At 49.2% G+C, this 25905-nt stretch overlaps 1 protein-coding gene across 14 annotated transcripts in view; it reads right to left on the bottom strand.

The window, feature by feature from the left end:
* Positions 1 to 6: 6 nt before the first annotated feature.
* The window catches only part of CASZ1 (castor zinc finger 1), a 197511-nt gene continuing 171612 nt past the window's right edge, over positions 7 to 25905 (bottom strand). For 13 of the 14 annotated variants that reach the window (XM_057375953.1, XM_057375950.1, XM_057375958.1 and 10 more), the window contains 12 exons: positions 23396 to 23568; positions 21830 to 22698; positions 19638 to 19779; positions 18498 to 18561; positions 15820 to 15980; positions 13149 to 13271; positions 12302 to 12637; positions 11402 to 11600; positions 10600 to 10771; positions 8567 to 8715; positions 7374 to 7608; positions 7 to 2559 (listed from right to left, as the gene is read on the bottom strand). In XM_057375953.1, coding sequence (XP_057231936.1) covers positions 1298 to 2559; positions 7374 to 7608; positions 8567 to 8715; positions 10600 to 10771; positions 11402 to 11600; positions 12302 to 12637; positions 13149 to 13271; positions 15820 to 15980; positions 18498 to 18561; positions 19638 to 19779; positions 21830 to 22698; positions 23396 to 23568 — 3885 coding nt within the window. In that variant the 3' untranslated portion in view covers positions 7 to 1297. Of the gene's footprint in view, positions 2560 to 7373; positions 7609 to 8566; positions 8716 to 10599; positions 10772 to 11401; positions 11601 to 12297; positions 12638 to 13148; positions 13272 to 15819; positions 15981 to 18497; positions 18562 to 19637; positions 19780 to 21829; positions 22699 to 23395; positions 23569 to 25905 lie in introns of those variants that run through there. The other variant, XM_057375961.1, reaches the window with a different exon arrangement.

Here is a 25905-nt window from a genome sequence, read left to right as displayed (position 1 = left end):
CAGGAACCCCAGCCTGGGCTCAGAGCGTGTCCTGCCCTCTCCTCTCTCCGCTGCAGTGCCGGAGCTGCCCGAGCTCCGTGCCCATCCGTGCCCATCCGTGCCCATCCGTGCCCATCCGTGCCCATCCGTGCCGTCAGACGGGCACATCTCAGTGCAGGGCAGCTCTCAGGGCAGCTCTCAGGGCTGCTTTAGGGACAGGGTCTCCTCCTGTGCGAGCTCGGTGCTCCCTGAGCTGCACCGTGGGGTGCTCGCAGCCTCCTGAGATGGGGATACTGAAGCACCACAAAAACGCCTCACCCTCGGCAGAGAGGAAGCACCTGGGGGTTGGGATGAGATGGAACTGGACAGCAGAGTAACCCCAGTCCTCCTCCAGTGTGACAGACCCTTTAAACTGCCCGCTGTGCTCTTCCCAGGTTACTTCAGCTAAATCCCTACAGTCAAACAGCAGGGATGAGGAGAGGTGTCCTACAGAGAAAATGTAGACTGAGAAAGTTTTACAATATAAATAGCATTCAAAATTATTATCATTAACAGTAAAAAGGATCTGGAAGAACAGAGGAGTGTCCCATTCCCACCCCTGCTCATTCATTAATGCATCCTCATTTATGTAACAATAAATACCCACTCCCACCCTGGCTGTCTGATGCCATTCATTTAATGCTGGAGAAAGAAGGGGGAGGGGTGGAGAGAGAGCACACCCCTCACCCCTCMTTCCCACTGGAAAAAGCTGAGTTGTCTTTGTGACACCAATTCCTTAAGTTTTATATATGTGTGTGTGTGTGTGCATTATATAGAGACACACACACAAATATATATTTCTAGAAGTCATTACCTCTTACTCCCACCCACCCCCCTCCAAGAAGTGGAGATTATTATTATTATCGTACAACTGAAAACATGGAAAAACAAAACCCAGAAAGAAAACTGGGGGGATGGAGCCCCACCCATAAGAAAGGGTCCCCAGATGGGCACAGGCCCCACGCACCATGCAGGGAGCGAGGAGAAGCAGCAGGTACCCTCAAGGTTCATGTCCATGGAAAGGGTATTTTCTGCTGCATCCCGCCCCCGTTCTGGGATCTGCAGAATGGAGTGATGCAGCACCAGTCCTGCTGCAAACCCRTCTCTTACGGGGCCTGGGGAGGAGCAGGGGTTTCCTTCCTTCCTTCCTCTCTCTCATTCGTGGCATGGAGTTTGTTTTTCATTTGCCATCCCAATCTTTGTTCTCGCCTCATACRGGGTCCTCTTAGTAATTCTGTGTAAGAGAAAAACCAAGCCACTGCCGTTGGTGTCTGTCAGATTAAGGAGAGGCTGCAGGAGCGATGGTGGAGGCTGAGGCAGCAGCCGGGGCTGGGGCMGGGGTTGGGGCTGCAGTCAGGGCGGGCTCGCCCTGGGGCCCGGCAGCGTCCCCGTGCTCTGTGGAGGACACGGCCTCCTCTGCTTCTCCATCCTCTTTAGCGGCCAGGCCCTCCGGGTCCGGCAGAGACTCTTCAGAATCTGTGTTCAGGTCTTCCTCCTCCTCATCCTCCTCATCGTCATCGTCGTCATCCTCCTCTTCGTCATCCTCCTCTTCTTCGTTCATCTCCTCCTCATCATCCTCTTCATCCTCCTGGGAAGAGTCCTCCTCGTCCTCGGCGCCGGCAGCGCCCGCTGTCCCCGCTGTCCCCGCGCTCCTGTCCATCTCCTGTCCTGTCCCAGCTCTGCTCGGGGCCGGGCCCTCGCTCACCTCGGGCTGCTTCTTGCTCAGGTCCAGCGAGTCGCTGAGCCCCACGCCCGCCGCGTTCTGCAGGAAGAACAGCGAGCTGGTGTTGTCAGTGCTGAGGTTGAGGGAGCTGTCCAGGTTGATGGAAGAGTTCTGGATATCGTAGTCAAGGGCGGAGTGGGCAATGCCCTCGGGGCCGGGAGAGATGGCAGGCAGCTCCCCKCGCTCCTGCTTCTCGTGCTTGCGCTTGTGCGAGTCCATCTGAGACATGCCCACCACCGTGTGCTTGCAGCCGGGGTAGGTGCAGTGGAAGTGGGAGCACTTGAGTTTGTATTTGCAGTCGGGCACCTCGCAGTCCACGCTGGAGCTGAACTGGCAGAAGCCGGCGGCGCTGATGACGTCCTGCTTGCCGTGGTGCTTGCGGTGMGCCGTCACCTTGGTGCTGTCGGTGCAGCGGAAGCCGCAGCGCAGGCAGTGGAAGTGCGTGCTGTTGCCAGAGAACTGACAGTCTGGGAAGTTACAGCTCAGTGAAGACTTGAAGCGTTTGAAATCATCCAGCACCAGGTTGTCGACGCGGTCGTGGTGCTGGGCGTGCTTGTACATGTGGGTGCGGCCGCAGAACTTGTAGCCGCAGTTCTCCCGCGTGCAGTGGTAGTGGGTGACCTTGAGGGAGAACTGGCAGCTGGAGTCCTTGCAGTCCTCGTAGAGGTCATAGCGCCGAAATCCCTCCAGCATCATCCCCTCGTCCAGCATCTTGCGCGAGGACGCGGTCTTGCGGCGCTTGCCAAACGGGGACATGTCCTCAATAATCCAGAAACGCTTTTTGGCCCCTGAGGCAGTTGGCATCGTGATGGTGTTCCCTGAGGAGACAAAGCGCAGAGCGGTGTTGCTGACAGCCAGGTCTCTCCGGCTCCCAGCCATCCTGGCAACATCTGTGTGTGCCAAGACACCGCTCCCACCCGCAGCTCATCCCTCGAGCTCCGAGTGAGCCCAAATCCAGGACCGAGCGCTGCCTCGTGCCTGGTGCACATCCCTTCCTCCACCTGCAGCACATCCTGCCTTGTCTGCTCCTCTGGGAAACCTCATCTTGTCCAAATGYTAACTGCTGCTTCTCTGCTTTGCTACCTTCACAGCTTCTCTTGCTGCTTAACGAATCTTGGTTAATTAGAAAACTAGTCCTGTTTTCCTCAAATCAGATTTTAACAGGARGAGCTGGCTTGTTCCAGTCCAAGGACTGAGAGTGTCACTGCAGTTCACTGGGGCGGTACAAAGAGCTGCAGAGTGCTCAAACTGGGATGTGTGTGCTCCTTTCCCCTATCCAGGCTCTTGCAACACACTACAATTGCCAAGGACAGGCAGGAAGTGAAGGAAGATCCCATGCATGATTAAAACTGCAACGGGCAGGGGAATTTATAGAAACAGGATGGACTTTGGCCCGGAGACTGCAACATCCCTCACTGTAATGAGCCTACATATTACAATGAGAGCACTTAGAAAGACAGATAGACAGATGTTCAATGGGGCTAATTCTCATCATCACTGGCCACTGGACTCTCAGAGAAAGTACCAGTTCTGCACCATTCCCTTGGGTCTCAAAAATTACATGATGCCCCTAGTATAAATAAAGATCCCTCATCTATCTTCCACTCTGATTCACAGGGCCAGCGTAACTGGCTACTGCTCGTGTCCCCTAGGACCATCAAGACTCAACTTCGTTTTATCTATTAACTTTTTTCTTCTCTGCTTGCTGTTTCCAGAATCAGCCCACAATCTCCAGTATCAACTGCAGCACAGACAAGTTTGGAGGCAGGATTTTTTCACTGTGCAGAACTGTAAGTGCAATTAGAAAGTAGAGCTTGCAACCAACACACAGTTTTTGGGTTTTTTTGCCACTCTTGCTGTTGGAACTGCCATCCTCTCAAAAGAGGCACGTTTTGTGACACACAGTGCTACTGCCTAGGGCCTGAGAACCCCCAGCAGTTGGCATCCTTGTCTGGGAGGCTGAAAGGACAGTGGCAGAATTATTTTCCTTCTGGCTGGTGCACAGGTATTAGAGGTGATGACCCTGCAGTGACAGCCCTTCAGAAGGTGGTGACCACTGAAGGAAACCTCCCAGGTGCCAGTGAGAGTGGTGGCAGCTCCCTCCTCTCTCACAGGGCTGGGCTGGACACTTTGTGGGATCAGCAAAGAACAAAAGGGTTTTGTCAAAGACTCTTGTGCTCAGACTGTGAATCGACACCAGCCTGGGTCATCCATGSTGAGACCATCTGAGTGACACAGAGCTGGTGGAAACTGCACGCTAAGGCTGATTTAACCAGCTACCAGTGAAAGAATAACTTTCTGTCACTGGAGATTTAAAATTGGCAGGCTCTTAGCTGCAGAGTCTGGGACCAATTTACTCTCTGCTCCCCCCTAAACATCTGGTATTGTAAAATCCAGTTCTCCACTCCCGGCCAACTCATGGAAGTGCAGTGCTGACCAGACAAGCTGCTGCTGTCCAGATTAACTCCTTTTRAAAGAATTACAGCCAAACCATCAAGTCCCTTAGCATTAATTAATTAATGCTCATATTGTCAGTCTTTGGACGGGACTTTCCTAGAGGAAAGACTCTAGATGGGAAACAAGTAGAATTTGAATTTAACCTGTTTAAAACTCTGTATCTACACAGCTTTAAAAACAATTTAAACAGATGTGCTTAAAACTTCAGTTAGAAACCAATTSTGTTTTCTCATCCAGGCAAAGTTTTGGAATAAGCACATAGGAAGGACAGAYGATATCTCGATGCACTCTGCCAGTGTTCAGTACCTGCACCCTGTGGAACATTACAAGCCTCAGAGGATGTGATCCCTACCAACTCTCAATGGCAAGGGTGTTCCAGAAGCTTGTTTCTTTAACCACTAATAAATCATGTGAGTACTCACCAAACTATACCAAGGTAAAAACAAAAGATACTTAGAAATATTTGTTTAGAGGAAGCACAGCACAAGGKTATGATGTTTCAGGCTGCATGCAATTTAGTTAAAAACAAGCAAAAATAGAGTTTCTTGAGAATTTTGTTAATTGGCACACACTCCTCTAGACAGGAGGATCCTTCTCCTGCCAAGTCCCTTGAGAAAAACCTGTGAACTGGAGTTAGAAACCTGTGAAATTGGTCCTCCAGCCATACTCCCAACCACTGACCTTGGATTTACATGTTACTAAAACTGGCAGGAAGAATGACTGGGACATTGGTAGGCTACCAGAAGCCTCATTAGTGTGAACTTCAAGCACAAGTATGTCCTTAATTAACTAAAAAAAGAGCTGGTAGTTGGAAAAGAAGYCAAAACTGAGACACACCCTAAGAATCATTCCCAGCTGGAATGAGAAACCCCAGCCGGAGACATCTCTGATCTCAGTCACACATGGGAATCATGGCAGCTTAAATCTGAAATCTAGCTGTATTTTCTGCAGCTGATTAGAGCAGATATAAATAACAAGCGTGAGAAACAGCTCGACCTGTGGGATGAAGTCACCCTGTGACACTGCCTCTCCTTCATCCCTTGTGCAGGGATCCCCTGAACTTTGGGGCTTCCTATGAAGTTACAAGATCAATTTTACCACAGGACCTGGGTACCCCATCAGACATTCCCCTGCTGAGATGTGTGAGCAGACTGTGCCAGGCACTGGCTTGGGTGCCCTGGAACAKCTAACCCAGAAATCCAAGTCCCATTAATGCCACATAAGCAAAAGTTTGCTCTGTGGCCACTTTGATGTTATCAAGAGACTGAAAAATGCATTTAAACTGTGGACTTYGCTAGGTTTTGCTCGATTTTCTCAGGAATTGGTGTCAGCTGCTCTCAGGTATCCATCCCAATGTCTGTGAAGGGTTTGCAGTGGGTGGCTGCCCTCGGCTGTGTCACTGTGTCACTGTGTCAGCAGGGAAATGGAGCAGGCACAGAGCCCTGGGTAAGGTCAGATCTGAGACACAGAGTGACCCTGGCTGCTCCACCCACCCAMAGGTGCAGAGAAAAAACCTGGGCAGGGGGAGAGGGGAAGGAGCTGGGCACAGGASACGGAGAGAAAGCAAACAAGTGTTACCTGCTGCATCCTGCACTAAGGGAACGTCACTTTTTACTGGAGTTGGAGTGGCAATGATGGGCGAGAACCCAGYGGTGCTGGCGGCAGGCATGACAATGCCTCTGCTGGCTCCCAGAGTGGCACTGAGCAACGAGTACGAGAGACAGGATGGAGAGAGCAGATAGGGGAGCGTGGGCAGGGGAGACCTAAGCAGGGCTTGGGAGAAAGRTGGAGGCAGAGATGGTGGTGGAGGCTGTGGTGCACTGGGGGGTGCATCATCGGCAGCAGCAGCAGAAGGAACCAGGCAGCCTGGAGAATGTGGAGAGAAAAAAAAAGGGGAAAAAAAGAAAAAAAAACAAAAAGAAAAAAACACAACAAAACAAAACAAAAAAACAAAAGAACTGAAATGAGAACCCAAGAGCAGAAGCAACATGATGAAAATGGAAAATACATTCACAAATGTATGAAACAGAACTGTAACAGAGAAGAAACAGAAGGTGAGGAATTGACAGCACCAGGAAGAGTAGAGTTGTCTCTGCAGAAGGTAAGGTGGCTTTATGGCATATGGGGAAGAGACTCAGGCTTTCAGGCAGGRATTCTGGATTCATCTGCTCATTCTGGTCCTTCTTCATCTGCAGGGCTCCTGCCTGCCTCACTGAACAGCTGTGAGGATGCTCCAGCACTTGGGCTGGGTGGAGCTGCTCCCTACCTGGAGAGYAGAGGGGGACATTTCCTAGGACTTGGGCCCTTAGTGACACAGAAGAGAGTGCCAAAACTGCCCCCCAGARCCCTCTGGAGGGGCCACAGAGCCATGGGGCCAGTGCCACGGCCAGCACTGCTCCTACAACACGTGTGTGCTTCATCTGGGGTGGCAAAGAAAATTAGGACAATGTGTAAGGAATTAAAGCAAACTGAGGAGCCCGTGCAGAACATCCCTCAGCCSTGGCAAGGACAGCTGAGAGATCCCTGGTCACCCCTGGAAGATGCCAGGATTCCTGCCATGTATCTGACCCTGACAAGCCATGGGGAAATGGCTCTGCCTTCTCCTGGCAAACAGGGCAGGAATCCACTTCCCAAAAGAGGGGATGAGGGGTCTCCTGGCACAACACTGCAGAGTGGAACAAGAGTTTCTGGGTGAGGAAGGGAGCTCAGAGAGCTGATGYTGCTTTCTGAAGATGTGATAGGTTTTATCCCCTGTGTAAGTCATCTCTGCTGTTGTACTTCATCAGTGACTGACTTCAGCTGCTGCTTGAGGAAATACAAAAAGGTACCAGAGCAAATGCCAAGTACAGAAGGGGCCCACAGTTCTTTTTTTCTATTCTTCCTTGTCTTTTTTTAATCAGCTGTTAAAATTGACCCAACTCAAGACCCAGGATAAAAACCTCTCTTCACTGGAGAAAAAAAACAATATGCTGTTAGTTCCTGGATGCTTGAAGTGTAAATTTTGATGGACCTCTTCTCTCAGGTGCTGGAGAGAGCTGGGTTAGTGTGAGGCACTACTGAAGTTGGCACAGTTTGTATTTTAAGGTGCAACTGTCCCTTGGCCTCTTTTCCTGAGTTTCTCTGCCAGGAGAGCAAAGAGCTGCTGATCCATCTCACAGCCCCCCTGCTCCCTTACCTGCTGAGGTACTTTCATTGCCCACGGGAGTGCTGGAACAGCTGCGGTCCATGTTGGAAGATTCGGAGGAGATYCCCCCCGGGCTACAGCCAGTGTAATCCATGAACTCTTCTGTTTCRGTGTCCATCATGCTTGGGGGTCCCTGAAAGGAAGCTGGGGTTCCTGATGAGGCTGGGCTGGGTGCCATGCTGCCAACCTGGGGGAGATTTTCACTCCTTGGAGTGCGGCCAATAACCTGCAGCGAGAAAAYAGGACGGGGACTTTCACACCAAACCAAGATACCAAAACCATCTGTCTGCGTGTTTATCTCCTGCACCACAGCTCACCAGGGAYAGCTGGCACATGCCTGGGAGTGGAACCATGGCACTGGAGCCAGCAGTGTGAMTCCTCCTGCACTGGAGCTCAGAGCATTAAACTTGGCACATCCACCCTGGAATGTGCACTGTGCTGCACTCGGGAGCTGCAGTGTTAATCTTGGCACCACGTCCTGCTCTGTGGATTCTGATGCACTCACAAACAGGAGGTGTTAATGTTGGCAYTGCTCCCTCACTGTAGGTCCTGCTGCAGGCAGACACCACAAACATTCAGGAGCTGTGTCAGAGCTGAGATCTGCAGCAGGGAGCAYGGACTGACACCAGGCCACGAGTGAGGGGTGGTCACCTCTGGTCCTCTCTGGACAGGTCATGCACAGGGACCTGACTGCATCCAAACACACCACAAACTGCCTGTGGAGCACGAGGTCAYAGGAGAACCTGGGGGCTGTGCATTTCAGTTCAGAAGGGTCTAATGTGGGGATCAGCAATGCTCAGCTTTGCTGAGAGCTGAGCTCTCACCTTCAGCTCCATGGGCTGAGCAGAGCAGGACAAGAGCTGTGTGCTCCCAGAGTGCTCAGGCCACCCTTAGCAATCCTGCTAAGTGGCACAGGATTACCAGTGAAAGGAGATGGAGGTCAAACACAGCATTTTCTGCCCAGCTGCACAGAATTCTTAGGGTTAGACTCAGCAGCATATGCTAGAAGAGTAGCAAAGACAAATCTATTTTKTAAATCTTCCTAAGGTTGATTCTTGCACCTAAACTTTTTAGGTTAAGATCCAAAACTGCCACAACAGGAACACCAGTTCCTTGGCACCTGTGAACTCAGTAACCCAACAGCACCAACACTGCAGTGCATCCACAGCTTCAGTAAGTCCTACCTGAGTAGGGACACGATCRAAGTTCTTGCCCAGCATCCTCCTCATGTGCTTCCTGGCGTGGGATGTCATTTGGTGCTTGAGCAGGAAGGAGAACTGGCAGCCCTCTCGGATGCAGTGGAAGTGGCTGTTCACCTGGTTGTATTTGCAACCTGAAGACAACAAAAAACATTTTATGTTGCCCATGAAAGTACTGAGAGGGAATAGGACTGCAGAGAAGAGGATTGGATGGGACAAGGCTGCTGTCCAGGTGGATTTCTGATGGATGAACGTTATCAGTGGTCATGGGTTCTTCAGGAACAGTCTTGAATGAAAAAAAACCCAAACCCAYGATCTACTGCCTGCTGAGAACTGCAAGAAAGGATTACAATACACAGAGATTCAAGACATGAGCCTAAGCCAAYCCCATCCCTCTTTGTTTCATTATGAAGAAAGGAACATTGCCATTACATCTGGTAGTGCCTAATGTTCTTCAGTCTTAGCTAGTGCCTTTTCTTTTACAAAGAGAACAAACCCAAGACATCTAGCTGTATTACAGAAGTTACAGTCAAAAATACATGCTCATATAATTAAATTAGAAATGAAAAGATCTTTTTTTTCCCCCTCTAACTGTACTCTCAGAAAAGCAGTCTCACACCAGCTCTGGCTTTGGACAGTGTGTGCTCTCTGCTCAGAGAGGAATGAGCCAGGAAGTGTTTATTGCCACTCCAAAATYGTTGTGTAACAGGGGCAGCTACTGAACAACAAGAATTCATTTGGGTTGTGACATYCAGCACTTCACAGGTCCTGCTCCTCGTGGCCACAGCCACGTGTGCCAGGAGTGGTGTATCAGKAACAGCCACAGCACACAGTGATAAACTGTTATAGCTCAAACACGGCCACATCAGGAGCAGGTTCTGCTTTTCCCAYCCCTCCTTGGCCATGCCCTCAGACACACCGAGGCAGAGATTGCAGACAGATCACTTTTACTCATCCATCTACACCCATCCACCTTTGTTTATACAGCTATGCCTCACCTCTCTCTCCAGTCATACACATGTATATAATTATACACACAGAAACATACATTAAAAAAATCCATCGTCTGTGTGTTTAGAAACGTTTACAGTCCTTACAACAGGCCAGTGCTTTCTGCACCTGCCATCTCTACATCCACARCATAAACCCCAGGACGTACAGAGATGCAGAAATGAATCCACACTKTGGTGTAAGCACACACAGCTCCACCCCAGCACTCCCTCCCTCTCTGAAGGCAAACCCATGGTGCTGGCTGAATTGTGTTTAATGCACAGCAGGCCCAGCCTGCAGCAAATGCACACAGTGCTGGGTGCAGGTACCCCGTCCCTCCCAACCCAACACTGCTGACACAGGCACAGGCTGTGGCTGCCTCAGTGCCAGAGAGCTCCTGACTCACCCTGCTCATGTGCAGCTGACAGCCAGGGTTCCCTGGGCTGGCCAAGAGCTGTTTGTTTGGGTCCCATTTGGCCCCTGACAGCCAGGGTTCCCTGTGCTGTTTGTTTGGGTCCCATTTGCCCCCTGACAGCCAGGGTTCCCTGTGCTGTTTGTTTGGGTCCCATTTGGCCCCTGACAGCCAGGGTTCCCTGTGCTGTTTGTTCAGGTCCCATTTGGCCCCATCCACCCTCCCATCCCTGTGCTGGGACTGGGAACAAACAGTGCTGGAACATCCCCAGGGCAGGTGAGGGCTCGCCTGTTGCCAGGGCAGCCGTGTGGGCTGGTGTCGTGTATCCTGCCCTGCTTTGTTCCAGCCCTGCTATCACCTGAAACACCAAAAGGTGAGTAAATAACAGCAACTGCTCCATCTCCTGCCATGTGCAAACAGAACCGAGGTGCTGCCTGTGSAGTGTTGACACTCATTGCCCTGGTTACCACAAACAACTTTCCATTTGCACACAAATTCTTGATGTAACCAAAGCTGCAAAGTTTCGTTCTGGTTACTGTGGCTGTTTCCCTGCAATGGGAGGTGTTATTACAGCCTGGACATGGCACACCCCACCTGAGCAAGGGAATAAACTCACCGAGTCTGCCGCATTCCTCCCGCTTGGTGAAGTACTTGAAGCCGTTGGCCGCCCTCCTCTCTGCCTTCTCGTGCTTTTTGACGTGCCAGGGCAGCTTGGTGGTGATGTTGGTCACGAAGTAGCAGCCAGGACGCAGACAGTGGTAATGCCCTCGCATCCGGAATTCACAGTGCTGCAGGGGGCACAGGCAGGGCCTTTAGGAGCTCTGAACAAACTCATTCTCCTTTTAGGAGCTCTGAACAAACTCATTCTCCTTTTAGGAGCTCTGAACAAACTCATTCTCCTTTTAGGAGCTCTGAACAAACTCTCCTTTTAGGAGCTCTGAACAAACTCATTCTCCTGCCTGCTCTGCTGCTGCTGCTGGTGGCACTTCTGAGCTCTCCCAGGGCCTGCACAGGCTCCACATGCCATTCTATCTTCCATAACCTGTGTGTTCCCTCTCCAGTCTTTTTGTATTGCAGTCCTGTACTCTGTCATACACTATTCTATGCTGAAATATCCCAAACCTTACTCATGGCTTTCCCTGGATTCATCACAGATTTTTATTCTATTTCATCTCGTGCCTCTTCAGATCATTCTAGTTCCCTTGTCCACTTCACCCAAGTCAAAAAAACACAAAAGCRTCACCATTTCCCATTTGAGAAAACCAAACATTTTCCCAGAGCATGTCATTAGGACTTTGGTGGTTGTGCAGTTAAGACCAGGAACGCCACACACAACCCCATTTCCTGCAGGAGACTCAGTCCATCTGATCCTCCTCCTGCTCCCCCTCTCCAGAGCWCTGCCCTGGAATGGCTCTTACCTGGTTGGGACAGAGACACTGCAGGGAGTAGTAAGCAAACTGATCTCGCACATTCACCAGGTTATTGTTGGGGTTGATGTGGTCCAGGCAGTGGGATTCTGCTTTGCCAGAGGTTTTGCACACATACTTGCAGTTCCCAAAGAGACAGTGGAAGTGGAATTTGTTGGCGTACTTGCAGTCTGTTGCCAGGCAGGGATCACTGGAATACAGCCAAAACCCAATCATCACCTTCCCTCATTTCACACGTTTGTTTCTTTGCCAAAATTAAATTCAAGGGGAGCCCGGCTGACAAACATGGCCCACAGATTTCCCATAGCCATCCTCCTCTTCAGAGAAATTCAAGCTGGCAACATTACTGCAATTCCACCCAGCTACTGCACTTTCTTGATTATCAGAACACAGCAATGCATGGRGGGCTCTGCAGCCTTTGAGGGCCACTCTTCCCATTTAAAGCTGAAAGGAAACACAACTTTTGGGCACGGCCACTGCAGGATGCCAGGGCTGCTCCTGACCTGACAAAACCAGCACTGCCATCTCATCAGCTAAATGGGTTTGGTACTTTACATCCCCACTCAGGCCATGGCTTTCTTGCCCAATAACCCTTCAAAGTCTCGAAAATACTGCAAAGATGCATGTAATTCTGCACAGCTCTCACAAGGAATAAAAAAGGAATCAGTGAAAGATCAGCAAGTTTATTTATCTTATAAACTGATGCATAAAAGTGCTCTCAGATGCACTCAGAAACCTTCAAGTATTTCCTAGACTTTACAACAGTAAATTTTCTGTGAGGGAAAGCCCAGAGTATTTTCTAGCCAGGTCTCAGTGCAGTACTCGGAGGAGAGGTACAGAGGGGACCAAGGTGGGCAGGACAGGAGGAGGCAAACGGCAGCTAAAACTTACTTCTCCTGGAACTGCAGAAATCCAGGCTTGACCTGAGGCTTGGCATTCTCCAGGGAAGTGGTTGCCAAGGGCGAAGCTGCCAGGTTAGGCACTGATGCTGGGATCTGAGGCATCTGGGGTATGGTTGAAGCCAGCTGCTTCCAGGCCAGCAGCGTGGGGGCAGAGGGCACCGCGGCCGCGTTTGGAGTGGCCATGTCGAGGGCAGSAGCACTGGCCATGGGGCCAGGAGCAGCAGGTGGTGATGAAGGGGCCAGGGAAACCTTATTCTCAGTAGTGGTTGAGAAAGGAGACTCTGAGTTGCTTTTCACAGTTCCACCCTCAGTTCGGAAGTGAAAACTGCAAAACATGRTATTAATTCAGACATAAATTGACCATTTCACGTGATTTGATTAAAATCAAGAAGAATGTGGCAGGAGCCTGCAAATAAATTAGGGTGGATAAATCCTAAAAGGGGTTCTTGAGACTTTGCAGTAAGATTTAGGGCCCTCTTAAACCATCTATGAAGAGAAGGGGATTCACTAAGATGGGTGGAGACYGGTGCCAAACCCTGCTGAAATCAGAGAAATGCAAGAACCAGAGCAGTCACTGAGACCTTCTGCAGCTTCCCAGGGCTGAGAGAGGCCAGCAAATTGCTGCAGTGAACCACAGGGAATAAACAACAGGAGACACCACCTGTGCTCACAGATCTGTCTTCAAATTTACAGCATCACCTTCCCCACCCTTCAGACTCGGGCACTGTGATGGCACCACATGCTTTACTCATGGTTTACTCAGACATTCTGCTGCACTCAGGAGGAGTTTGGGGTGTTGAACTGTCCCAAGCTGCCCAAGGCTCTGCTCTACTCACTTGGCGTGTTTGATGGCTCCATCCAGGGTGCTGAACAGGGCYCCACACTCCTCCACCACGCAGTGGAAATGCACCTTGTGCAGAAAATCACACTGCGCGTCGCAGAAATCCTTGGTGCCAAACCTGCCCMAAGAGACAAGCACACAGCTCAGCAAAGCCCCAAGTGGCGCTGGAACAGACCTTTTTTCCTTTGTTTTTCACTCTATTAGCATTCCCACAAACAGCAGTCATTTCAGGGAGCCCATTTGRGATCCAGAACCCACCCAGGCCTGCCCTTGGCAGGAGGGGATCCACAGATGGGAGACACAAAGCATCACCCTGGACTGCAGAAATGCTGCAGAGCACCTCCCTGATGGACAGAACAGCAACCCTGCATGGAACCCCAGAGCAAAACCCAGCACATGATCCAAGATATGCCTTGGGTCATCCTGGAGGAAATGGCCAAGAGGGAAAAGCCAGCTCAGCGTGGTGTCACTGCTCAGCCACTGCTGGGATCCTCTGGACTTAATAAGCACAGCACAGTAATTTCAGGAAACTCCAGAATCACAGGGAATCAAGAAATCAAGTAAGAAACACTGGCAGGAAGGATTTGAAACTTAACAAGGGAATGCTGCATAATTAAGATACAACAAACTACAGTTGCTCTGATGAGCAGGAAAGCAAGAAACAAACAGCAGCCTGTGTGGTCCCAGGAGGGACCTCTCACCAATGGGAGGGTAAAGGAAAGAGAAAAAACTGCTCCTGGAGAAGAAAGGTCTGTGGAAATAAAACATGTGCTGTCAGTTATGGCTTGCAGGGAGAAGAGGAAGGAAAAGAAATTATGTGGTATGAGAGAAGAAAGCAAGTTATTGCAGACCAAAGGGGTTGTTTTATCAGGGACAAGAGCTGTTGAAGACAGAAAGAAGGCCCCCCAAAAAACAGGAGGTGATGAGTCAAAAATGGCTGCATTATAAAATTTGCTTTGGATGAGAAAACTAACAACAATGCAGAGAATCTGGGATTAAATAAAGACTTTTAGAAGAGAAGGTAAAGGGACTTGTTTGAAAAATATAAAAATGCACAGATCAGTCAATCTGGGTGATGTATGTCCTGAAGTGCAATGGRAATTAACTCCCAAACTGATTACATTACCATTTGCTGGTTTTTAAGCCATARAGAAGTGGGAGGTACTAGACAACTGGGAAAAAAAAAAATTAAACAGTCAAGGTACTGGTTCTTTCAGGGAAAAAAAAAGACAAGTCATCTTTGGCAATTATCATACCTCTGGCCTTAACTTCTCTTTCCAGTAAAGTAATGGAACAAATATTAAGAGGGAGGAGAAAATCATTAAACATCTAGAGGATAAAGGAACCAGGAGCAATAAACAGCATCAGGATTATAAAGAATAAATCTTGCCAGACAAATTTAATTGCTTTTTTTGATAGAATTACAAAATTAGTGGATGAAGGGATGCAATATATTTGGATTTTAGTAAAGCATTTGATTCAGTCTCGCATATGCTCAGAATTAATTCCAATTGGCCTGGATGAAATGGCACCTCATGGCYTGAAAGTGGCTGAGGGACCATAAACAAAGGCTGATGACAACAGCACCACTCTGAGCTCGGAGCAGGAGGCATTGTGTGAGTGCTGAGAGGACTTTGAGTTTATTTAACATCTTCATTAGTAATCTAGGAGTAAACAGYGTTTATGGAGTTCACAAAGATACTCAACTGGGAGGAGGTGACAATRCCAGTGCAAGAGGAGAAAAGGAGCACAGAGAGGTTTGGCAAAACAAGGAGAAGGTTCAGACAGTTCAGGAGAATCATGTTTTGAAACACACAACAAACAGACCTGGGCATGGGAGGTGTTTTATGTATTGGGGATTCTCAAACAACAYTAAAAGCAAATCTGTGCCACAGAGGATGACAAACATGGTGCCACACATTGCTCTGTGCAGACACAAATTGAGAGCTGCCCGTTTGTTCTGAGGGGGTGGCTCAGTTCTGCAACAGGACCTGCAGGTGGAGGGACTAACCCAGGTTAAAGGAGTAAGCAATCCTGGGTAAATGGAATGCTGAAATCTCTGACTGTCTGAAACTCCAACTGCACAGAGGGATGATCTGCTTGGTTCAAGGGGTATAAACACAACTGCAACTAAACTACAAAAAAGGGAAATTCAGGCAGCACACCATGGAAAAAGCTGTGACATTGAACTTAGTAGGTGGTACAACAATGCTCCCAGAGACAAGAAAACAGTGACACTGCCTGGCACAGCAACAACCAGACTGGACAAAATGCAAAKGGACTGCAGGGCAGGATCTCACCCCAGCCAGGGGCCAATGCACTGGAAATTTTCCAGTCTTCTCCATTAAAGGCTGGGATTTACAAAGTGTCCACTGGCGTTTGTAGTGACTCTGCTCAGAGCACAAACCTGTGTGTCTGCCTGGGTGTATCTGTGCATTCAAAGTCTGTCTGGGGTTGTATGTGATATGTCTGTGTGCAGGTGAGCTTTCTATCTGTTCCATTTTCCTTCTGAGTCTCCTTTCCCACAACAAAAGCAGCAGAAACCATCCCAGCTCATCTGCTGATTGAGAATTAGGCCTTTCCACTCAGCAGAAATGGGGTGAAGCAGCGAGGTTTTGCCAAGGAAGGCTCTCCCTTTCCCCTATTCCCAGTCCAGCTCTCCTTACCGGCGCAGGTACATCTTCCATGGCTCTGAGAGCTTCTCCTGGACCAGTGCCTTCACTGCCTTGCCCAAGTACTGGCTTGGCTCCCCAGCCCCAGCCTGGCTGCCTTCGCCTTCTGTCTTAATGTTCAGCAAATTGCCAAGGCTGCCACTGCTCTTGGACATCTGGAACAAGAAGATGGACACTGCATTAATGCCAGCACRCAGACACAGCCTCAGGACTGTCCCACACAGAGCAGTGTCTTCAAAGATTACAGCAGAAGACAAAAAGTCTGTGCAAACTGCCCCAAATGCATCAGCAAAACTCAGTAACACCTCAGTGTTTTGCATCCTCCACCCAATCATCATAAATCATCAGGTGCKCATCGAATATTCGTGGCTCCTGTTAAATGAATGAAGGATCATTTTATCTCTATTTTATACATCAGSAAACTGAGGTGAAGAGAGACATCCCTGATTTGACTGTGGAGAAGGTGTGTGGACTTCAACAGTCAGAGTCTGATGTAGCTCCTACAAACTGCTGGTGGCAGAAGGGGGAAGCTCAGTTCACTCAGTCCTCTCMTGGCAGCCACAAGGATTCTCCTTTAGTGACTGTCAGGTATTGGGGAGGGTGGAAGGAGGAAAATCCCACTCAGCTGCAGAGAATTCTGTCTCAGGGTCCTGGAAAATTCTTATTAACTCCAATAGCACAATTGTGTCACTGTTCTGTGCTAAATGGACACATTCTCCACAAAGCAGGACTTGGACTCATGATCTGCATTGCACAGAAAACTTCACACAGAATCTACACAGAGAAGGTTTAGAGGTCCAGGTGGATGAGGTGGAGGATAGAAAAATGAAGTGACTCWAGCCTGCCTAGAGGGAAAATTTTCTTTCAGAATAAATGCACAATTTCCCAAACCCTTTCTTGCTCTGCTGTGCTCTCAATTACCTCCAGGAACAATAGTGAATTTAATGGCATAAATAAAATGCAGGATTGCGCCCAATACTTGCACGAGAAACTCCACCCACTTGAGGGTCTCAAAGCCCTTTATAAATATCAGTTAATTAAGCCTGACAGCCCCCTAAATAAACTGCAGTAGGCTACAGGAATTCTGGTATTTGAGGCTCTCTTAATGCCCCCTGAAGGTAAAGCCCCTGCTGCTGTGTGGAGACTGCAACTCGTTATGTTTGGAGTCAGAAATTCAGGTCGTGTGTTTCCAGTGGAGTGCTCGTAATTCCATTACTGGAAAGGGCTCCTTTTCCTAGACAAACAATGAAGGATTCCCCCATGGACAGAAATTCTGGGCAGCAAGAGGAAGGAGCAAGTGTGCTGTGTTCCTGAGCAGACAGAGCTTGACTCTCCAATCTTTAGTCCTGGAATTGGGTCCATCATTCACACACAGTGGGTTCTGCTCTTTGCTGGTTTTTGTCATTGGTCAATCCCATTCCTTTARCCTGACTCTCAATTTGCACCTGTGTTACATTTGCTTTGCACAACTTAAAGAACCTTATGTCAGACAGCACAGAAAGAAATGCTTTTTTCTAAACATCTACTTAAATCACGTGTTATCCTGGAGATTTCAAATGAAGTCTCCATTGAAAGGGAATTTCCCTGATCTGGGACCTTTGGAATCACTTAGGACCCCAGAGAGCAGTTATTAAATACATTTGCCCACGAAAGAAACACCTGCATATTTGGAACCACTAAAGGGACAACACAAAGGAACAAATAAGAAATTAAGTTTAAAAGGGAAAATCAAAACCCCAGTGTAACAGAGAACCAATGGAGGAGAAAAGTGACATAAGGATAAATGCAGAAATTAAACAACACCAAGAAAAACAGTGATAAGAAAGAAAGGAGGTGGGAGATTACGAGGCAAAGTGGCTTTGCCCTCTCCTGAGGGTTATTTGACCTTGATGCACGTAACGCCCAGATCCAAGGGGATGGCAGTGGTTGTGTCTGTAAAACCTATCACCAGCAGAATATTAAAGCACGGCTCAAAGGCTGCCCTGAGCTCCGCTGCAGTTGTATACAGCCGCAAAATTAATCTTGSTACAGTAAAATTTATCATGTGAAAGAGAAATATATATTTGAGATGATGTATAATTTAAGGAAAAAGTAAGGAAAAAGAAACTGTGCATTATCTAAAATAAATATTCTAGAACACAGTAAAGGGCACTCTGTTAGACACCATTACTCATACCAGAAAGACAGAAATTGATGATTTTTGCTCAAAACTTCTAATTTTTTATTCTCTTTCATAAAAACAGTTTATTCTCCTCCTCCTCAAAGGAAGGAAAATGTTTTTATGTAAGTAAACAAAATGAGTAACTAAAAAAGGAGAGTGAGAGAGAAGTTGACAGGTTCTGGAAATAAAAAGTGAAAAAAAAAGACACAAAAAAAAAAAGAAAAAAAAGAGAAACCTTTTGGAGTCCTCCTCTGTCTAGAAAGGATGGGGGAAAAAAAGGTGTCAGGGGCTGCAATATATTTCTTCAGCCAGTTCATTAAATTAATTCGTAAGCAGTGGCTCTGAAATTATACCCGATGAAAAATGGTCTCAAAATTTAAATGGTACAAACTCATCTTATTAGAGGGAAAACATTAAAAAACAAACGCATCTTYCCCCCCCCTTCGCCACCATCACAGCTTTAATTTCTCTTGGTGGGGGGAATGAAAGGCGTTTGATGGATGGCTCTTACCTTATTCATAAGCGAGGATAAAAGAGATGAATTTGCCGAGACTGTGTGGCCATTTGATTCATTACTGAAACACACAAACCAACAGGGTTTAGTTAAGATGTGCACAGGGACTGGGAGCGCTGAGATTAATCCTTCTCCCTTCAAGCTGCCTCCCTCCTCACCTACTACAGGAGGAGAATGATGCCAGCCCTCCCTGGGCAGCTCAAAGTCGCTTCCCTGTGACAGCCAAGAGGGACACAAAGAGGCTCCCAGACCTGCAGAGTTCAGTTCTTCCAACTTCCAAACAGCCCAAACCTCTTCTCCCAGTGCCACTGCACCATCCTTCATCTGCTCTCTCATTACCCCCATGTCTGACCCCTCACCCTGTCAGAGGTGCAGAAATACCCCACAAACGCAGGGGAAGGCTCATTCTGCCAGGGATGTGGGTCCATGGGCTCTGGGGAAGTGAGGAATGATCCTGAATGGAATTTTAGGAGGTTGGGATCTCACAGCAGCCTCAGGATCTGACAGAGCAGCGAGAGCTGCTGCTGCCTTCAGGTTCTGGTGTCCTAAAGGGGGGTTGTTTAAATGAGGTGTGGACAGGAATGGATACAAACATCAAAGTGGAGCTCACTCATCCCCAAGATCAGCTCCTCTGCATTTTCCACACAGCACAAGTGCCAAACCCTCCTGWTCTCAGCAGAAATGGACAGTTGGCACACAAGCTGTGAGATAGGGGCACTGACATCTGCACAACCATCACCAAACTGCAGATAAACCTGTGCCACACCCAGACCCGAGCTGGYCTGACACCMTGCAGCTCTGGGTGTCCAGTTTCTYAGGAATGTGTTCCCTCAGTCCTGATTCAGCAGACCACAGCCGTGCAAATGCTGCTGCTAAGGATGTGCTGAGGTGTGGCACTTCAGTCAGCACTTGGTGACAAAGGGACTCAGTCAGTAGGGCCTGGGAGCCCAAAAACCATCTGGAGAACGTACACCCAATGGGGAGAAGTGTGAGCCTGCCTGTCTGCATTCTGGGTGTCCAACTCAACCACTGCAGAACTGCTTTCACCACCACGCTGTGTCCCTTGAACTACAGCTACAGAAACCTCCCAAAGCCCAGTTCTGGGAACAGCTGAGTGCCTGCCCACAATTCTCTCACCCGTGGTCCTTGATGCTCAGGTCCAAGCTGTGCTCCTGCAGGGAGTCCTGGCTGATGGCAGATGAGGATCCCAGCGCCTCGGCAGGTTCCTGCTTCACCTGGACTGGGTTGAACCGTCCAGGAGGTGCTGCTTGGCCATTCCCTGCTCAACAAAGACACCCAAATTACACGTAAAGAATAAATCTAAAGTGTAGGTCTAAAATGAGCTTACAATGGCAAGTAAGTTGAATCGTTGGCACCAGCGCCTAAACAGAAAAAGCAAAGAAAAAGTGTGGGGGGAGGGAAGCACTGGGGTTGCTGGTCAGCGTTTATTGCCAAGTTGACGTGATGGGTTCTGACGTCCACTCCAGCGTGGAAATTCTTCAAGTGATAATTATTGCAAAATTATGTCAAAGTTGTCCAGGCTATGGGCCCTTTAAAGGAGAAGGGCGGAAGGAGCGTGGGGGAGACCTGATTCTCTGCACAAACTGTCATAACTAATTTGCGGGGCTGCCTCTTAAGCGTTTATTAAAGACTCTGTTAATGCTGAGGCAATGTGGCAGCTTTCGACTGCTAGTCAAGCCCCGTCCCCRTCCCCATCCCCATCCCCGTCCCAGCGTTGCGTAGCGACAGCAACGGCCCCGCTCTGCGCCTGCCCAGCACAGCACCTGCCCCGGGGCCACCGAGGGGACAGCAGGGACCCCAAAGTGTGTGACCTGCTGGCACTGCCACTGCACAGCCCCTCTGACAGAGCACGGGGAGGAGGCAGTGCCGAGCCCAGGGAAGGAGAATTCAAATTAAAGGAGGAGAGGAAAAGAGGAAAGAGGCGGGGGTGTGGGAGGGGGGGTGGGAGGAGGAAAGGAGAACAAATTAAAGGAAAAAAAATTAGGAAAAACAGCAAMGAGAAAAGGAGGGAAAGAAAGTTGCTGACAGGAACATGTCTGCAGAGCTTTTTTCCACAATCCCCAAGTGACTAAAATATTAATTTACCCTCCGGCAGTACAGCTGACGGCGAGCTGCTTCTCAGACAGCAAGTGGCATTTTATTAAAAAATAAAGGAAAATAGTTCCCTCAATGACCTTTCCCTGCTTTAGGAAACAGTTTTTCAAACAATAATTTTAAAAGCATGTGAAAGTTCCCCTCCCTCTTTGAACAGATCACTTCCCTGCACTCCTCCGYTGGCTCTTGGGAAGATGTGGCCATTGGCCATCATTGCCATGGGCAGCAGCTCCGGGCTCTGCACAGCCCAGGACGAGCTCAGCACTGCAGAGATTCCACACACAGCCCCACAACTGCCCCTCCCTCGCTGCCCACCCTGAGCTGAGCCTGTTCAGCAGATTCGGGAGGTTCCCTGAGCTCCTGTGGCAGCCCAAATCCACCTGGCAGGGCTGGGATTGAACCATGACCTCTCTCAGGGCTGGGATTGAGCCATGACCTCTCTCAGGGCTGGGATTGAGCCATGACCTCTCTCAGGGCTGGGATTGAGCCATGACCTCTCTCAGGGCTGGGATTGAGCCATGACCTCTCTCAGGGCTGGGATTGAGCCATGACCTCTCTCAGGGCTGGGATTGAGCCATGACCTCTCTCAGGTCTAAGCAGGAAGAGTTTTGGGCTGCCCTGGGGCACTTCCTCTTCCCATCTTTTACCCCTCAGGTTAAAGGGAGGGGATCACGGTTTGCTCAGTCCTGCTTGTGGACTGTACCAACCCTATCCAAACCCACAGCTGGGTCAACAAAACTGCAGCACAGAACCAGCCCCAGATCAGAKAAACCACTGGCCATGGGCTGCCATCAGCACTGGGCCCAGCAAGGCTCGATACAGCCTGAGCAGAACCTGCAAGTACAGGCTGAGGTGTTTTTTCTTCACTTCCATTTTCAATGCAGTGCCTCTCTCTGCTCAGCCTATACCAAGTCACACATGGTAACACTTTTCCTTCAGCTCTGCTAAGAGCCTGCTCCCTTCATGGCAAAGCTGTTTCTTGGCTCTCTTTTGGCCATGGAGGTAGAGCCAGGCTCCACATGAAACCACGCTAAAACTGCCTTCTGCAAGAGTTAACTGGACACAGCCAAATTCATTCTGCCATTACTGTTCCTTTACTACTCCTTCCCCAACTGCAGTCCCATGGACACCTCTGTGGCTTCTCATTCACTCTGGTCCAAACCACAAGGCACTGCTCTGCCTSCCCCTGCTATCACAAGTGATAAGGGACTCACCTGCTTCCAGTGCCACCGAGGGCTTGAGTGCAGCTGCTGCCAGCCTGGCCATCATAGGAGAGATCARTCCCTTGCTAGCAGAGATCCTCTCCATTATAGAGGCTGCTGGAGTGGGAGAGGAAGTAGCCACTGGCTCAGCAGATCCTGGAACTGCCTGGGATGARGAATCTGTGGGAGCTGACGGTGCTGGGTTGGTGCCAGAAGAAGCAGCAGTGATCAGATTAGCCGAGCTGGCAGGAAGAGGGGTAGAGACCCGGCTGGGGATGATGGGGAAGAAGGATCCAGCTGCTCCAGGAAGGGCCGAGTTGGAGAGGGCCAGGGCCAAGGGGATATTGCTGGGAAGAGCCTGGGAAAGCAGGCCAGAGATCTTGGTGGCTGGTGTCATGCTGTTGGCAGATTTGGTGGCCTGGGAGGAAGAGAGCTCGGCCGCAGAGGAGGGCGCGGCCGGGACGATGAGGGACACGGAAGACTGCTGACTGGTCGGGGAGGCACTCAGGCTGGAGTTCTTGGAGCTCAGGGCAGAGAAGTCAATGAGGTCGTCGTTACTGGACTCCTCCTGCTCGTTGTCCTTGGAGCCCAGCAGGGAGGSGGGCAGGCCCAGCACCCCCGAGCTGCGGATGTGCCGGCGCTCGTGTTTGCGCTTGTGCGAAGTCATCTGGCTGGTGGAGGTGAAGGTGAAGCCRCAGCCCGCCCTGATGCAGTGGAAGTGGTTGGTGGCCTTGCTGTACACACAGCCCTCATACTTGCATTCCTCATACTTATAGAACTTCTTGAAGCCGTCCTTGGCATAGGCATCRTCTTTGATGTGGTAGCTCTTGTGCTTCTCAATGTCACACTTGTTCTTGAAGGTGAACGTGCACCCAGGTCTCCTGCAAGGGCACCGAGCACAGGGTGTTGGCTCTGCAGGCAGAGCTGCTGTCCCCTGCCTCCCTCTGGGACAAGGATGGGGCTGTGGGGCTGTAATGAGACCCTGCCCCACTGCAGAGGGGCTGAGGAGCTGTCTGGGTTAAGCAAGGCAGGCAGACACTCTGCCACGGGAGAGCGGGGACACTCAATCCCCTCTGAGGGACAGCCACAGGAACATGGGAATATGGGCACCCTCCACTAAATGCTCCAACCAAACAGCTAATGGGGACCAGGATACRAACTGTGCTTTCCTACTCTTCTGAGAACATGAGAAATCAATAGAACAGTTGTGTACAGAAGGCTAAGTCTGGCCCCAAAAGGGAGGAGCTGGCTGGAGAAAACCCTTCCATGGAAGTGCCATTAGCAGTGTATTAATGGCCACTTCAGCTGCACTCTGAAGAGCACAGTGGTTTCTTTCCCAAATGGTTCTAGGCTCTATTTTCCACTGGCTATGCTCTGCTCAGATCATACTCGTGCCTGGTCTGTGGCACAATCCTGGAATCCCCTCTGCCCTGGCACCTGAGCTCTCTCAGGAGCAGCACGGAGAAGGTCCCAGCAGGGCAAATCAAATCCCTGTGCATACCCTGGAACTGGGACTTGGCAGAGGGAGGCAAACAGACCCCACAGCTCTGATGGAACTGCTCCCTTCCCTSCTCTCACCTGCAGTGGAAGTGGGTGGTTTTCTGCCCGTAGAACTGGCACTCCACGGTGCCGCAGTCCTCGGTGGCGCGGAACCGCTGGAAGCCATCGTTGATGAGCTGAGTGTTCTTCTTGTGGAAGTTCTCGTGGGTCATCACATCAGAGGTGCTTGTATAGACCTTGTTACAGCCCACCTGCCCCAGAGCAGAGAGGAGCCATCAGCACTTCACACTGACATTATCACCAGCAGCAATAAACACAGGAGCACCACACACACGTTCAGTGGTTTCATTGTGTGCTGCTCCCAGGGGTATTCAGTCATCACTTTAATTCCCAATCTAAAGACTGATAGAGCATAGAGCAGTTGTGAATAAAAACCAAACCCAAACTMACTCTCTAGGCATGGAAAAGTAAGAAAAAAGGGAGGATCAGAGGGATAAAACTCCACTGGAGATGATCATGCCTGCTTGGGGAGGCAGTTATAGGGTTCCTGCTCTTAAAGAGAAGAGAACACCAACAGATGCTGCTGCTTTTGTKATCTTGGAGTGACACAGGACAAGGAAGGATTTCATCTATTTGGGGAATACAAAACTGAGTGGGAATAAGTTATTTACTTCTTTAGTCCTGAGAGGTAAAGCATGCTGCTGCAACACGAGGCCAACCAATCTTTTGAGCTKGTAATAAATGGTTTCATTCTTGCAAATCTTAAACCCCATGTTCTGCTGATTTTAGCAAACTGGTGCCTTTTTTTTTCCTGTCACTGTTCAAGACTCACACTTCAATAATTTTAAACTTGTGCAGCCAACAGGAATGTATGTGACAAGGACGGAATGCTGAAAACCTGCCTTCCTCTGGGTAATGCAGGGCAACTTTGCCATATTGAGTAAAAACCCACTGGAATCTGAAAACGTCCTCGGCCCTGCTGAGGGTTTTTTTTTCTTTTTTTCTTCTAGCACAACATGTGCCAATGCCTGCACCATCTCAGAAGTGAAGAGAAGGAAAACACCACCCCTCAGTTCAGCCCAGGTTGATTCAAACAGGCAATAACAAAACCTATGACAAATACCCAGAGAAAAAAATAAAAAGGATCTCCAGCTATTTCCAATATAAAAGAGCCTCTCTCTCTCTCCACACTGACACCTTGAAAAAAGACAGGCCCTGCATGGCATTAAAAAAAAGAATTAAACAAAAACGTCCTTAGGAATAATTTGCAATGCAGCTCTTGGTGCTAAAGTCTAAAAAAATGTCAGTTTATATAAACAACTAACTGAATTTTATCCACACCAATTATGGACATGAAGAAAAAAACCCCCATGTGATGGATGGCACAAATTCTGCCATTTAAGCAGTATTTTCTTTAATTGGGAGTTTATATTCTGACACCTTTCCTGTAAGGCACTGCTTACATGGGCATTACTTTACTGGAAGACAGTGGGCACAGAATGGAATTTGCCATATATAGCTGTGTAAGCAAGGGTCTCTATTCCAACTCAGAGCAACTTAAAGCTGTGAAACACTCCTCATACCCTAAAAAAAAATCAAACAAATCCCACCCTGCTCAACTGAAGAAACTAAACAATTAGTTTTATGGAAGCGTAACAGMAAATGTCCTCGAGAGAAAGACACATGAAGTTCCCAATTTATCAAACACTGTAAGCACATGCTCCAACCAGCCCCTATTCAGGACAGAGCTTGAGTGCATGCCTAACATTTAAGTATGTGCTTAAGCCCCATTGACTTCAGAAAGCTTACCTGACTTCAAGTTAAACATATGCTGAAGTCTATCCTAGCAAAGCATTTAAGCATGTGATTAAGGCCTTGTGACTTTAACTCAGGTCTTAAGCTGCTGGGACGGGTCAGGAATTGAGCCTGACTTTTCWAACCAGAAAATCTGTCACCAAGGGCTGGCTGATCACTGTTTGTAACTGCAGAATATTCTCAGGGCAATGGTTTAGGCCACAACTCCAGTAAAATGAGCACACATCAAACTCTTGAACTGAGGAAGGATCAGGGTCAGACCCAAACGTGTGGTGTGTCCATGTCTGGAACAGTGAAGGCATCACAGAGACATTTGGGCAGCAGCTCCAGCTCTGGCACTGCTGAGGTTGGGAGCYCTGGGATGTGACTCCAACCCCATCACACCCAACTGCCACCAGTGAGGGACATGGAGAGCCAGGGGTGTGAAGGGAGATGGGTGACATTAGGGTTTAATTACTCTAGAAATTGGTTATGGAGGAAATYAACCCAGAGCTCAAGGGCAGATGTGTCACAGGAAAGTCTCACTTCAAGGCAGGGACAGAGCAGATTTGAGTGGAGGCATTAAAGCAGTCCCTGAGTSTCAGACAATGGGACTTAATTCAACAAGTCCAAGTGAGAAAACCTGGAGACCTGCTCTGCCTCACTGCATGGGACAAGGCTTCTGAAAACTGAGAATGGGAATTCCCTCTTCCATTCCCAACACTTGGGCAGGACAAGACAGTGARGATCAGGCACAGGTTCATCAAAGAGGGTCCTGACTAAGTGAGCAAGAC

The sequence above is a fragment of the Malurus melanocephalus genome, unplaced genomic scaffold, assembly GCF_030028575.1.
Source record: "Malurus melanocephalus ecotype Western Australia unplaced genomic scaffold, MMel_1.1 scaffold_266, whole genome shotgun sequence".
NCBI classification, from domain to species: Eukaryota; Metazoa; Chordata; class Aves; order Passeriformes; family Maluridae; genus Malurus; species Malurus melanocephalus.
This window is presented reverse-complemented; position numbering and strand designations above follow the sequence as displayed.